This window comes from Sinocyclocheilus anshuiensis, unplaced genomic scaffold (assembly GCF_001515605.1).
Source record: "Sinocyclocheilus anshuiensis isolate Anshui unplaced genomic scaffold, SAMN03320099.WGS_v1.1 scaffold210, whole genome shotgun sequence".
Classification (NCBI taxonomy): domain Eukaryota; kingdom Metazoa; phylum Chordata; class Actinopteri; order Cypriniformes; family Cyprinidae; genus Sinocyclocheilus; species Sinocyclocheilus anshuiensis.
The window spans coordinates 1,124,522-1,138,595 of record NW_015547666.1 but is presented as its reverse complement, the minus strand read 5'-3'; the positions used below and the strand labels follow the sequence as shown (position 1 = coordinate 1,138,595).

The 14,074-nt window shown below is 41.2% G+C and overlaps 1 protein-coding gene across 1 annotated transcript in view; it reads left to right on the top strand.

The window, feature by feature from the left end:
- Positions 1-8,299: 8,299 nt before the first annotated feature.
- The window catches only part of LOC107702562 (glutamate receptor ionotropic, NMDA 3A-like), a 15,589-nt gene continuing 9,814 nt past the window's right edge, over positions 8,300-14,074 (top strand). The window contains exons 1-2 of the mRNA XM_016504919.1: positions 8,300-8,431; positions 12,180-12,784. Of these exons, the coding sequence (XP_016360405.1) occupies positions 8,300-8,431; positions 12,180-12,784 (737 nt within the window). The remainder of the gene's footprint in view (positions 8,432-12,179; positions 12,785-14,074) is intronic.

Genomic DNA, 14,074 nt, shown 5'->3' with positions numbered 1-14,074 from the left:
CCAACCTCTGCTTGGAGACATCCTTCCCTTTCTGCTGACCTCCGTAGCAGACAAAGAGCTGCTCAGAGCCTCTGAAGCTCCGGGTGTGGTCCACGTATATGTGCAATGCTCTTAAGGGACACAGCAACGCCAAGGCTGGATCTGCCTCCTCCGAGGGCAGTGGTTCACATCCTGATCGCAAAAGGGCGTGGTGGGAACCTTGGGCACGTATCCAGGCCGGGGTCTCAGGACAACGTGAGAGTAGGCCGGCCACTGCATCGTGATGTGCTGCGATAGCAGCCACATACACTTTCAAAGTGGAGGGTGACAAGCCTACGCTCCAACCTTTCTTGCAGGAAAGAAAGCACTACTCCAATCGTGCATCTTTGGGGGTCTTCTCGGCGAGAAGAACACCAGTTCACGAACAGACTCCACTTCAGAGCATAGGCTTGCCTCGTCGAGGGAGCTCTAGCCTGAGTGATCGTTTTTACCACCGCCAGTGGCAGATCACTTAAGTCTGCCGCGTCCCTTCCAGGAGCCACACATGGAGGTCCCAGAGATCTGGACGCGGGTGCCATATGGTGCCGAGCCCCTGAGAAAGGAGGTCCTTCCTCAGAGGGATCCGCCAGGGAGGGACTGTCGCGAGGACCATGAGTCCCAAAAACCAGGTCCGGGTGGGTCAGTAAGGCGCAAACAGCAAGACCTGTTCCTCATCCTCCCTGATCTTGCACAGTGTCTGTGCGAGAAGGCTCACTGGGGGAAACGCATACTTGCATAGAGCCTGAGGTCAGCTGTGTGCCAGTGCATCTGTGCCGAGGGGGGCCTCGGTCAGGGAGTAATACAGCTGACAGTGGGAGGACTCATGGGAAGCAAACAGATCTACCTGGGCTTCCCCAAATCGACTCCAGATCAGCCAGATCTGCTCGGGATGGAGTCGCCATTATCTGGGGAACGTGATCTGTCGTGAGAACGCGTCGGCAGCACGATTGAGCTCCCCTGGAATGTGGACGGCGCACAGCGACTTGAGACTAACTCCAGAGGAGGAGATGACGGGCGAGCTGTGACATGCGACTCTGGTCCATGCGGACCAACACGTGCTTGTCTTGCAGCAATGGCCGGAACTGCCGCAAAGCCAGATGCACTGCCAACAGCTCTAGGCAGTTGATATGCCAAAGCAGTCGAGGCCCTGTCCAGAGCCCCAAGGGCTGCCTTCCTGTTGCATGTAGCATCCCAACCCATACTGGAGGCATCCGTTGTGACAACGACATGCCGGAACACTTGTTCTAAGGGCACCCCGGCCCGTAGAAAAGCAAGGTCTGTCCAGGGGCTGAATAGGCGGCGACACTCCGGTGTGATTGTCACACGAAGTGTACCGCAATGTCATGCCCATCTGGGGAAGCTGAAGTGGAAGTGGAAGTGGAACTGCTGAAGTGGTCTCATATGAAGCAATCCGAGCGGCGTGACTGCGGCTGCAGATGCCATATGCCCCAGGAGCCTCTGAAAGTGTTTCAGAGAAACCACGTTCCTGCCTCTGAAGGAACTCAGGCAGTTCAGCACTGACTGGGCGTGCTCGTTGGTGAGACGCGCTGTCATACTCACTGAGTCTAACTCCATACCGAGAAAAGAGATCTTCTGCACGGGGGAGAGCTTGCTCTTTTCCCAGTTGACCCGAAGCCCCAACTGGCTGAGGTGCCGGAGCACCAGGTCCCTGTGATCGCATAACTGCTCTCGTGACCGGGCCATGATGAGCCAGTCGTCGAGGTAATTGAGGATCCTGATGCCCACTTCCCATAACGGGGCAAGGGCGCCCTCCGCGACCTTCGTAAAGACACGGGTGGACAGGGACAGCCCGAAGGGGAGGACCCTGTACTGCCATGCCCGACCCTCGAACGCAAACCGTAGGAACGTCCTGTGTCGAGGAAGAATCGAGACATGAAAGTAAGCATCCTTCAGGTCGACCGCTGTAAACCAATCCTGGGGCTGGATGCATCTGATGATGCGCTTCTGCGTCAACATCTTGAATGGGAGCTTGAAAAGGGCCCGATTCAAGACTCGCAGATCCAGGATTGGCCAAAGGCTTCCGCCTTTCTTGGGCACAATGAAGTAAGGGCTGTAAAACCCTGACTTCATCTCGGCTGGAGGGACAGGGGCATCTCGCTGAACCTGGGGTGGGTCTCCTGGCAAACTGAATCATGCAGCCGTGTCGAACTGTCCGAATGAGCCAGCGGGACAGGTTGGGCAGCGCGAGCCACGCTTCCAAGCTTCGTGCGAGTGGCACCGAAGGTGTGAAGTCATGCTGGATGGCACAGAAGGACTGGCCAGAGATGCGTGGAGAGGCAGCACGTCTCCGAGCCGCGATCTCTTGGCTGCACTAGCCATAAGGGGCATCGTGGGTGAGAGTGAGGAGGCAGCGCGTTGCTCACTGTCAGCCCACGAGCCTCATAACCCGGAGGAAAAGGAAACTGCTCTGGCCGTTGGACCACTGGCGGAACAGAAACAAAACGGAACAAAGGATTCTCCTCCCGGCCCTCCTCCGGGGGAAGGAGTGGAACTGTTCTCGCCATCTCCTGAAAAAGAGCAGCTTCCCACATCTCCGGGTTGCCCGTGTCAGGGCCGCTTTGTCGTCTTTTTAGAGGACTTAGGGGCCGGCTGGGACATGTAGGGCGCCGCAGTCCTCCGAGAGGCATGACGCACCGGCCTCGACGGTGTCTCAGCATGGGGCGGAGGCGCTCTTGAGGACGCAGGGGGGCGAAATCACTCGGGAGCCGCACGGGAGGAGTGAGAGGTCTGCGGGGACGTGCCCGGCAGAGAAGCTCTCACTGTGACCCTCAGATCTCCCAGAGCTCTAGCCGGCGGTCCCCTGCTCGTGAAAGGGAAACCGGGATGGGTAGAGACACAGGGTGCCACTCCGTTCCCCGTGAGGAGAGAGAGGTGAGATCGCAGCGAAGCCATGCTCATACGCTCGCAATGAATGCATGAGTCATTCACGAACGCAGCTTCAGCGTGTTGGATGCCCAGACACTGAAGGCAACGCTCGTGGCCGTCAACAGAGGACAGGTAACGACCGCAACTAAGAAAACACGGACGGAACGGCATCTTTAAAAAGACGCGAGCCGTCTGTGATGAGAAACTGCTCTTTTAGTTGAAGCACCCAGGGGAATCACTGAATCAACAGGGACACCGCTGTTTGTGCCGTCACGCCAACCAGGAACAGCTTATTTCTTCCAGTCAGAACGAAAGGGCTTTGTGGAGAAGAAATCATTCACCCACTCGGCTCCGAAGCAAAAATCTGATGAGTGGATGCACCTGTCACCTATTTATACCCGTATGCACGTGGAGTGGCTCAGGTATGCAAAATCCACTAGCCAAAATTCATTGGTGTTTTCTCTGAAAGTCAGAGCGGATTGGGGCTCTCAAGTAAACCCCCTACTGTATATCGTCACGACATAACTCATAGTGACCGACAGATAGGGAACTTGTGAAATAATCTGAATTGTGAGGTATTTTTTATTCTGTGGTGGAAATGTGATTCTATATATTACATTTACATGGGATTCTATATATATACATTTGAACTTTCTTTTCATCGAAAGACTCTGGGGGGGGAGTCTTGAACAGCAAATCAGCATATTAGAATGATCTCTGAAGGATCATGTGACACTGAAGACTGGAATAATGGTGCTGAAAATTCAGCTTTGCGTCACAGGAATAAATTACATTTTTACATATATTCAAACAGAAAACAGCCATTTTAAATTGTTAAAAGAAATCACAATAATAATGTTTTACTGCATTCTTGATGACAAAAATAAAAAAATTACTTCCTTCAAAAACATTTTTTTTTAAACCTACAGACCCCAAACTTTTAATGTATAAGTCATCTTCTTAATAAGAAACTGCACCTAGGTTTGCTTAAAAACATTTGCTCTAATATCTCTAATCATGCAAATATAATTCCTTACTGTTAACTGTTTTGAATGCATTACTTTGCAAAGGAAATATAATAGAACCAAAAAGATATGAGTCAAATTTATTTCTAGTGTGTACATCCAAGAAGTACTTCAAATCTAGATGTCCCAGGCCTGTTAGCCAATCTTACACTTATGCCCAGACAGATACAGCAATACCTGAACATTTACTTGGCTAGGCTTTTATTACCTGTAGAGCTGGTGTGTGTTTTCCTTTTTTTTCCAGCTTAGATGAGATTTCCAAAACAGCACACTGCATTATATGTGTGATTTGTGGTATGACGTTTTTTCCAATTTGACAGAAGTTGAAATGAACAATCCTGATGGAATTTTCCTGTGTCCTCATTCTGGTAACCCACATTTCATTTTGTGATACTAAGCATCAATGTCCAATATAATCAATGATATACTGCTGTTGTTCTCATCTGGTTTTGTTCCAGGACACAAGCAACAGAAAACCAAAACTGTTGACCATAAATTATTAAATATGTGACACAGCCTACATTTCTGTGCAACCTGAAATACGTTGCTGAAATACTTGTGATCATCCACAAGAGCCACTATAAGCCCTACCATTTTTCTCCATTGCAAATACAGGTTAATTAAGCTGTACAATATCATGGAAAAAATGTGGTTGTGGATACACAATGGTTGCAAAATCATAATGTATTGCTTGTAAGCAGTTAGTAATGTTGCACCACACAAGTGTGAGTAACTGTTATTATTATGTGGTCACTATTGCTTTGTCTATTACAGATCGTTTGATATGTACTGAGTATTTCTGCGTTTTTAACCTAAATCACAGCAGCATCCATCTATGAAGGATGTAGGCTGTCAAAAATACAGAACTATTAGCAAATCATAGCAGTGGGCATTTACTTCTGAGTCTACAATCCGTCACGCCTATTCAAACAGAGTGTTCTGATGAGGGGGGTTAAAATCAGGACAGAAAATAGCCTATTACTTCTAAATTATGATGCTTTTTGAAGTAAAACTCTTGATAACATTGTAAGTGGACCTCAGAGAACAGTACAACATAAAAACAAAGGCAGTTCATGACCCCTATCGCAATTGAAATTAACAATAAACCTGACTGAGATAAAATAATAAACCCAAACATGTTTTAGCTTTTCATTGCAAGTGCAATGCTGTACCAGGTGAGCTACCGAGCAAGTTTACTATGTCAGAAAAAGCGGTAAAAAAAAATTTACCTCTACCAACATCTCTGCAAAACTTAAAAAATCTAAAGTTGAGAAAACTTAAAAAAAAATTATTTTATCATCCTTTATTTCTTTTCACACAAATTATGATTATGGGCCAGAGTATTGAAAAAGAAAGCCTAATTTTCTTTTTGAACATTTTTGAACATTATGCAGTTTTATACATGTTTGCTCCGTACGGCATTAGCGCCACTCACTGGACATTTCACTTTAAAACTCCAAGCCTTTATTCGCTGATAATCTGCCCCATAACCATAAATTGTGTGAAAAGAGACAACATCTGTTAGTGTTTTACTGCCTCGATGTTAATTTCACCTGGAAATTGCAGTGTAAAAACTTAGGTAGAGCCATTGTTAAATAGTGATGTTTTCCCATGTAATCGAGTTGTAGAAATGTTATTTATTTTTATTTAGCACGGTTTTTTCAACCGTGTCTGTGATCCACAACCCCTACTATGCCGTAAAAACAGGTCACAATGGTATTTTCTCATGACCTACATTAAGCATCAGCACAGCATTAGAAGTTGATGATGCAACCAGTCACGCCTGCTGCTTGGGTCCACTCTTATAATTAAGTCTGATAGGAGAGGAATGAGAAGATGAGATTTATTACAGCGGCTTGTCAATGAAGGGTCAAAGAGTCACCAGCTGAAAGCACACCTCTGAGTTTAATGCTTTCGATATGGTAGATTTCATGCTGGGGTAATTTCCAGGATGTCATTCATTCATTCCACACTTGTTTTTGAATCAATAATAATTAGTGATTTATAGAAATCATCCTGCTTTTAGTTACATGTAATCGTCATTTATCTGAATGACAATTCATTTGATTTAGACTAGAAATTTGGAATTTCATTAACAAAAATGTCAAATAAAGGAGATGATCTGTGTCCATGAGGTTGGAAAAGCTTTTGATTATAGACCAGATGAGTATAGGAACTCAGGCTTCTGACTGCCAGGAGTCTCCAAAGCCTCAGTCTGCATGACTAAAGACTGCCAAAGGAAGCTGAACACCAGCCCTCGGTGCATTAAACTGCAAGCTGACCACTAAGAAACCGGGTCCCTCGGTGCATACACCACAGTTTTTTATTGTGAGAATGAAAATTCAAATATTATAATTTTCAAATATTACAGTTGAAAAAGATTAATGTATGATCTAGCTAGTTGGTGTAGTCCTTTGTTCTAAAACAAAACACTGAAAAAAAAAATCCAACATTTTAGTATAAACTTCATCATCAAATATCTTTTTTCTAAATATTAGAGAAAAAACAAACATATTTGAAAAAGTTTTCACTCAAGCTATTTTTCAGTCATCATCATAATTTTTTTTTTTATAACATTATAACATATTTTTTATAACAACAAATATTTTAGAGCATAGAGCTGTTGAAGCTGTATTTTCTTTCCTGTTGTGGCAAATTATGCTTCTTGAATGATGAAAATTGGGAAGGTCTTGATTATGTCCATCAGAATTGATTAAATCATTGCCGTTTGCTAATTGTTGTGATCTCATGTGAGTAGCAGGCCGCTGGAAGGGATATATCTTTAAAATATATTTTAGTAAACTGGACTTGCAGATAATATACTAAATAAAATGTCACTTAAGTGTACATTAAGAGAGAAACTTTCATGTCAGTTTTAAAAAGTGTATTTTGTAATAACGTCAAATTACATGTTTTACTATAAACTATGTTGAACCATTTGCATATAAATACCTATCGATTCTAATGAGATCAAGGTCAAGTCCTCAGGTCATCTGTTTAACCTGTCTATAAGCTATGACCCACCGGGACCTCAGGGGACAACCGGTGCTCTGGCTGCATAGTCTCGGCAAAAGAATGATGTGTGATATTTATGGCAGTGGTGATTTTCTTGTTCATCACTCACTGACAGCACTGTTCTGGTGTCACGCCCCTCCTCTTATCCAACCTCTCCTGCTGTAAATCAGGATTGCGTCAGTGATAGAATGACAGCACTGCTGATGATTAAAGGGAGAGGCAGAGGTTAGACTTCCTAACCAATCAGAATTAGTTTCAGCAAAATTGGTGTGTAACGTATTTTGGCTGCTTCTTTAGATAAAGTGTTGTGAAACTATCTAAGGAAAATTGGCATGAGCGTAAACAACATCTGCTTTCCTTGCCACTTTGTTGCCTTTAGCTTACTCACTGGTGCGATATTCTACTTAAATCTGACTTGTATTGTGAAAAGTGTTATGCAGATAAAATCAAATTGGATCCAATTTGAGTTATTTTGTTGTGTTTGCTTATCTTTTTTTAAGAAAAAAAGCTATATATATATATATATATATATATATAATTTAAATTATATGCAAATAAAAACATCCATCAATGTCTGTGTCTGTGTATAGCAGAGGTGTGAGTGCAGCAGTGAAGGGGTTAAACGCACAGCGCAGCCAATAATCTGCACTATTCCAGTGCCATTGTGTGAGTTTATCGGAACTGCGCAACATGTTTAAACTGCATTTTAAGCCATTTAAACGCTCGTTTCTGTTCTGACATAGTTTGCATGTAAATTATCAACATTTTTGGAGATCCGTCACGATTATTCATGATCAAATTCAGGATGGAATGCAGGTTTGCATGCAAAAATAAAAAATAAATGGAAAATCTAAGTATTTGTTTCATATCCTTGGACTTCTTTACGTTGATCTGGAGAATATAAGCGCTTTTGGGTTTTTACAGTCACTTTGCATTTTAGTAGCTGCCTTTTCACCTGTTTGGAGAGTGCGTAAAAACAACACACACTTGATTATTTCGTACCGAGAATAGTTTGTCCATAAACGCGTTTGAGATGAGCAACGAGTGTTTCGAGCCGCGTTGGACATGTGCACTGCTGGCGATCCCTCAGAAGCCCGTTGGAGAGGAGCGCAACTTTGCTGCGTCTAGGAGATTCACCGGTGATCCATCATCTATCCAGCGCTGTGCAGGAACCACCGGGCGCGCAGGTGGACGCGCATCCCGTCGTTTCCAGAGCTTAACCGAGGCTTGTTTGGAGTAATGCCGGACTCTTGGATCTGGGGTGCGCTGGGCAGGTTGCTGTGGCTCTCCTTACTTACGCCAAGCGCTTTGATAATGCTGCTTGTTCCCCCGGCATCTCTGGCGCATCCACAGCCATGTCAGATTCTGAAGAGGATCGGACACACGGTGAGAGTCGGAGCTCTGCACCTGCAGCCTCGAGTGTTCAGGCAGGATTCCCTCAGAGGGAGAGATCCGGACTGGGAAGCAGACAGAGAAACGTGGGAAGAGTGGGACACGATCACCCAACGTGGGCACGAGCATGGCTGGAGGGGTATCAGGACTAAAAGCTCAGTGAATAACCCCCACAAGGCCTCCAAAAGTAAAACCGCGCTCAAACAAGTGGGTATATATATATATATATATATATATATAATTATATAACTCAATAACACAGCTGTAAAATGTTTTCTTTTTTTAAATTAACATATAAAATTAACATACACAAATACATACTACATTTCATATTGCATGCATTTCGTAAGTTTCAAGTCCGTTATGTTATGACTATGTTATGATGTTATGTTATGGTTATTACAAATGTTGTTAAAAGCTTATATTTTTAAGTTGCAGTGATAGGGGGTGTGAGTCATAGTGTAGTATATTTTTACAGAACGACAAATTAAATTTGTCAAAACTAATGACAGTGTTGTTGTTGAACATGTTTTATCCCGCACTCTTACAAATAAAGGTTCTTTATTGGTATCATTTCCAAGAAGAACCATAAACATTAATGGAATATTTCCATTGCATTATAGTGGAAGAAGAAGGTTCTTCAGATTATTAAAAAGAAAAAAGAAAGAAAGATATATTTTTTAAGAAGATGTTCTTTGAGTAACAACCAAAAATGGTTCTTTAATGGCTTTGTTGTTCTTTAATTATTTTTTTAAGAGTGCATGTCTCATATTTAGTGTATAAATCATAAATTCAGTGCTATTTATTAGTACAACTGATGTTTTAATTACTGGTATCAAATGTTCACAATATATTTGCCTATATTTAAATCTTACTAGAACTGACTGTGTCTGATGAAAGGGTGGAATTGCTTTTTGGAAATGGAATTGGAAGTTTGTTATGACACCTACTGGATCAGTGAAAACCACAAATAAGACAGCTATTTAGATGGTGACACATAGTGTCTGTTAAAAATGCGTTTTGCTGAGCACCCTGAGGACTGAGCTGTTTGATATCTGATCTTTTGAAGTTAGCACCATCTTCTGGTCAGGTCTTTGTTTACGCGGTGTCTGTTGTCTGTCCAAATAGCAATTAGTCTCTCAATGTGCTCGTTACTGAGCCTTACTGATTTCTGTCAGAACAGGAATTGTGCTCATAGACGGTGGATAAATACAAAACTCATAGTTTTCAACACAAAGGTTTCTGGGTCCATTGCCATAACAGAATTCCTTGATCTTTATATATTTGGTTCTTCTCAATACTTAAATCTTAAGTAAAAGTCAGACATACATAAACAGAGATTTGTAGGTATGGTGAAATATGATAAAACACCTTCAATTTATTTGATTGCATATCATTAAATACTGGATGGAAGGAAGGAAGGAAGGAAGGAAGGAAGGAAGAATGAGATAAAAAAAAAACATATTTTGAATGCTAAAACAGCAGACATTTACCATGTGTTACTGAATACGAATCAAGAATTTGAAATGTGAAGAAAAAAAGTCTACAGTTTGATGATGATGTAGTAATTGCCTATTTATTAAAACATCAGCAGCAAAACAGCCCAAAGGGAAAATCATTGTCAAGGTTTTGCAAAAACATGAGTTAACACAGAAAGGCTATTGACATTTTAATGTGTATTTAAATTAGGGATGCAATACCATTTTAAGAATCAAATTGTTAGATTCTTTCTAGAACTTGGCATTATTTTATTTTTATTTTTTAATTATTTTATTTGCTTGTTTGTTTGTTGTTGGTCATTATTTATTTTATTTTTTAATGAGTATCTTTATTCATGTAATTTTATAGTACATTAAAGTGAAACTTTTCATTTCGGAGATGTGTGTTTAATAGTTTAATGAACTGTATGAATTGTTAATTTAGTAAACATTACAAACTCTATTTCTGAATCAAATTTTTTTCCCAAAGTTATGAACATTTGGTCTTATTTTGCCCATTGTTATGAAAAAGGTGACAGTAATAATTTCCACTGTAACACAGGTGACAATTAGATGTCTATATTATTAAAGACCATTACAACAACTATGTTATTTCACATCATTGGTGGTTTCATCATTTATTATTCCCAATTCCTTCTGGGATATGTTGAAGGTTTCAAGGTTACGAGAAGACAAACAGAAAGTCCATCAAGCCACTCTCCACAGGCCTGAAGAACTGGGCTGTATCAAATCACCCATCTTTACCCATTCATCTTCAAAGCTGCTGGAAACGCACATAATTGTATCACCCTCCAGTGCTTTTTTTTATGACACAGCAGTAATATCTGGCTGTATCCCAGCTTGCAAATCATCTAATGACATGGGCTCCTTCAAGATAAAACTTACTCGGGATGATGTATCCACTCAAAACCTCTTAAGTGTCTCTTCTTAACTTGTTAGTGGTACTTATTACTCTCCCACCGGTTAGGCCAATTAGATTTCAAGACAACTCCTACTGAAAATAAGTCTGACTTTGTTTAGAAATCTTGAGATAAATCCCTGGAAAGCGTTTCCTTAATCAGTTCTGATTAGCCTGTTTTCTGCCATCGCATAATTGCAGCCCCAGAGGAAATTAAATGGCTCGACTAAACATTTCACCTGGCAGTGTCTGTTAAGGTCTTGATTTCCTTAGCAGGACAATGTCATGTTATTAATAGCTATTATATTATTAAAACATTGAGATCCCAGACCTTGCGTAATTAATGTTTTTGGATGTCCTTAGTGGGCAACGTTTAGATGTTCGTTCCATATCTGAAATACTCTACATCCATATTTTGGTGGGAATGCCTGAGACTCAGTAGAGTCCTAGTCAGGGTTGCCAGGTTTGTGTAACAAAACCAGCCTAACTGGTACTCAAAACTACTAACCACTAGTCCAATCGCATTCCTGCTTTCAGGGATTCCACCTCAGTCTAAATCACATATTAACCCACGGCAACAAATTTCTGCTGGAAAATCGCAGACTTGGCAACACTGCTCCTAGTCATGTTAATGCCCATCATCAAGTAACTGGAAAATCAAACAATAAATCAGCATTTTGGTCCATTGGCCAATATTTCCTAACATTTCAAAAATAAGCAGATCATTGTGGTTAATTGCATGAGTTTTGTCTTTGGACAGAGCAACGAGATGCAGTTAATAAATGCAAGTTCAAAGCGTTCGAGGATGCTAATTGAACAGACTATTTTCAGAGGACTTGTCAACTTTCAAATGTGTTGAACTACTTTGACGATTCTAAAATAGATGCATTTCTATTTCCATGCATCATAAATGGAACCAGAGAGCACTTAAAAGAAATTGTTTTCAGAAGCAAAGAATTGCGCACTTGGACATCATGTTGGAAATCTTAATATGTGTTTTCCTCAGAGGAGAATCTGCTTTCGAAACTCAATCTGCAAACAGAAGGAGACTCTTCCATCAAATCATGCATTTACGATAACTATCTGTTGGGCTTAAAACTCACGCCTTCCATCTGTTTGGCAGACAGGAAGGGATGTGTAAAATCAACTAGATGGAGAATAGTAAAAATAGTAAATACACTGCGATGGCCTAAAAAGGCCAACAGCATTTATTAAAAGATGCATTCACGGAATGTTGTAATTACTATAGATGACAACCAGGATGTACTACTCTGGGCGGTTCACATCCTCGAACTCAGAACTGTTATGCCATTATGAATCATGATTTGATTCCAGATGAACTAGTCGGAATTACCAGTTGACTAGTTGGATGTTTGACAAACAAGATCCGTAGTACTGTATATCCATCTCTTTGTAATGATAACCTCATCTGTTTCTTCCCAACAGAACTCTCTCCATTTCCAGATGGCCATGCAAAACCCTCAAACCTCTCAAGCAGATCTCATCTTCTCCCTGCTGTCCATGAATAACTGGTATGATGTCAGTCTGGTGATGTGTCAACAGATGAATATTTCAGACTTTGTTTTCTTGCTCCATAACAACTCCAAATTTCATCTGGGGACAGTTCTCAAGATATCCACCAATGGCAGCTCCAAAAGTGACTTTCAAATGTCCCTGCAAGTTCAACTAGAGTCCATTAAGGACTCGACATCTACTATAGTGACCTTTGGATGTGACATCAGGGATATAAGGCGAATCTTTACTACCATTGCAAAGTTTGGTCTGATTCTTCCTGATTACCACTGGATTATAGGAGACTCTCAGAATGTGGAGGAATTGCGGACAGAGGGGCTGCCCATGGGTCTTCTTGCACATGGTGGCATGGGTGAGCACTCGCTGGATCATTACGTCCAGGATGCTTTGGAGCTGGTGGCACGAGCGGTGGGATCGGCTGCCATTGTGTCTCCAGAACTGGCTCTGATTCCTGGCATCACAAATTGCCTGGCAAGTCTTGAAACTAAAAATCTCACATCAGGAACCTTTCTGTCCAGGTATTTGATTTGATGCACTGCTTGACATTTCGTAATATTTGTGTTTAATATTTGTGATATTTTGTAATAGTTGTGGCATCACACGCTCCAAATGTGAAGGCTGCAACCAAAAAAAAAAATGCTTCTAAAATACACTCCTAAAAATAACAGTTATTTATTAGCGTCTGTGGTTCCATGAAGAACCTCTGCTTATTCAAACACCGAACTTCAAACCCATTGACACCAATTAGATGCAATGGGTGCTGCAATGCTCTTCTCATCTGGTGTGTGACCTCCTTTAACTTTTTCCCCACCAGCGTTTTTTTTTTTTTTTTTATGTTGCCAGCCACTTCCAGCATTTTTGAGCATTTTCACAAAATTTTCATGGTCCCAGAATACTTTGTTGTATGAATATCCGAACATACAATATGTCAAAAGAAAGAACAGCACCTCTGCTTTTAAACAAAACAAAATGTTTTATTCAAGCTTCATGCATTCTTTTTTTGTCAGAAAATAATTTGATACATCTGGATCGGATTCACAAAAATGATCAAAACATAGATGAAGTAGATCGCGTCCATCAACTTCCCCAAAGCTTCACAGTCTTAAACCACTTCCTGGGCTGACATTTCATTCAGTAACATTGGGCAGTTTTGATTTATATGCTGTTTAATGCTTGATGATCATGTTAATTTACATATGCATCTGCTTGTTTCTGCTTCTTCTTCACTGTATTCTGATACAGAGATTCAGTACTCTTTCTGAAAATGTGTAATAGTGCCACCTACTGTATACCACAGAAAGCCGGAAAATTCAGAGTTATTGGCATCTGTGGTTCCATGAAGAACCTTTAACATCATCCACACAACCTTTCCATGGCAATAAAGGTTCTTTATAGTGGAAAAAGATTAATTATTAAATTGTTCTTCACACTAAAAAAAAAAAAAGTGATTTTTTTAAAAAGTATTCACCGAAAGGTTCTTTGAGTTACCCAAAATAGTTTTTCTATGGCATCACGGTAAAACCTCCTTTTTGAAACCTTTATTTTTAAGAGTATATCTTCTTTTGGCTTAAGTTTGCACAGAAGACAATCTCATAATGCATTTCATCTTCAATTACTAATAAATATAGCTCAGTCACATAATAAAAAAAAAGACTATTTTATCCAATATTTGGGTGTGTAATGTTTTTATGCTTGTTGGAGTGTCTTGTCATCAGCTTAGCAATATGTTAAAATCAAACAAATACCAAACATATTGGAATTAAAGATTCTTGTGCACTTAAAGGGATAGTTCACCCAAAAATGAAATT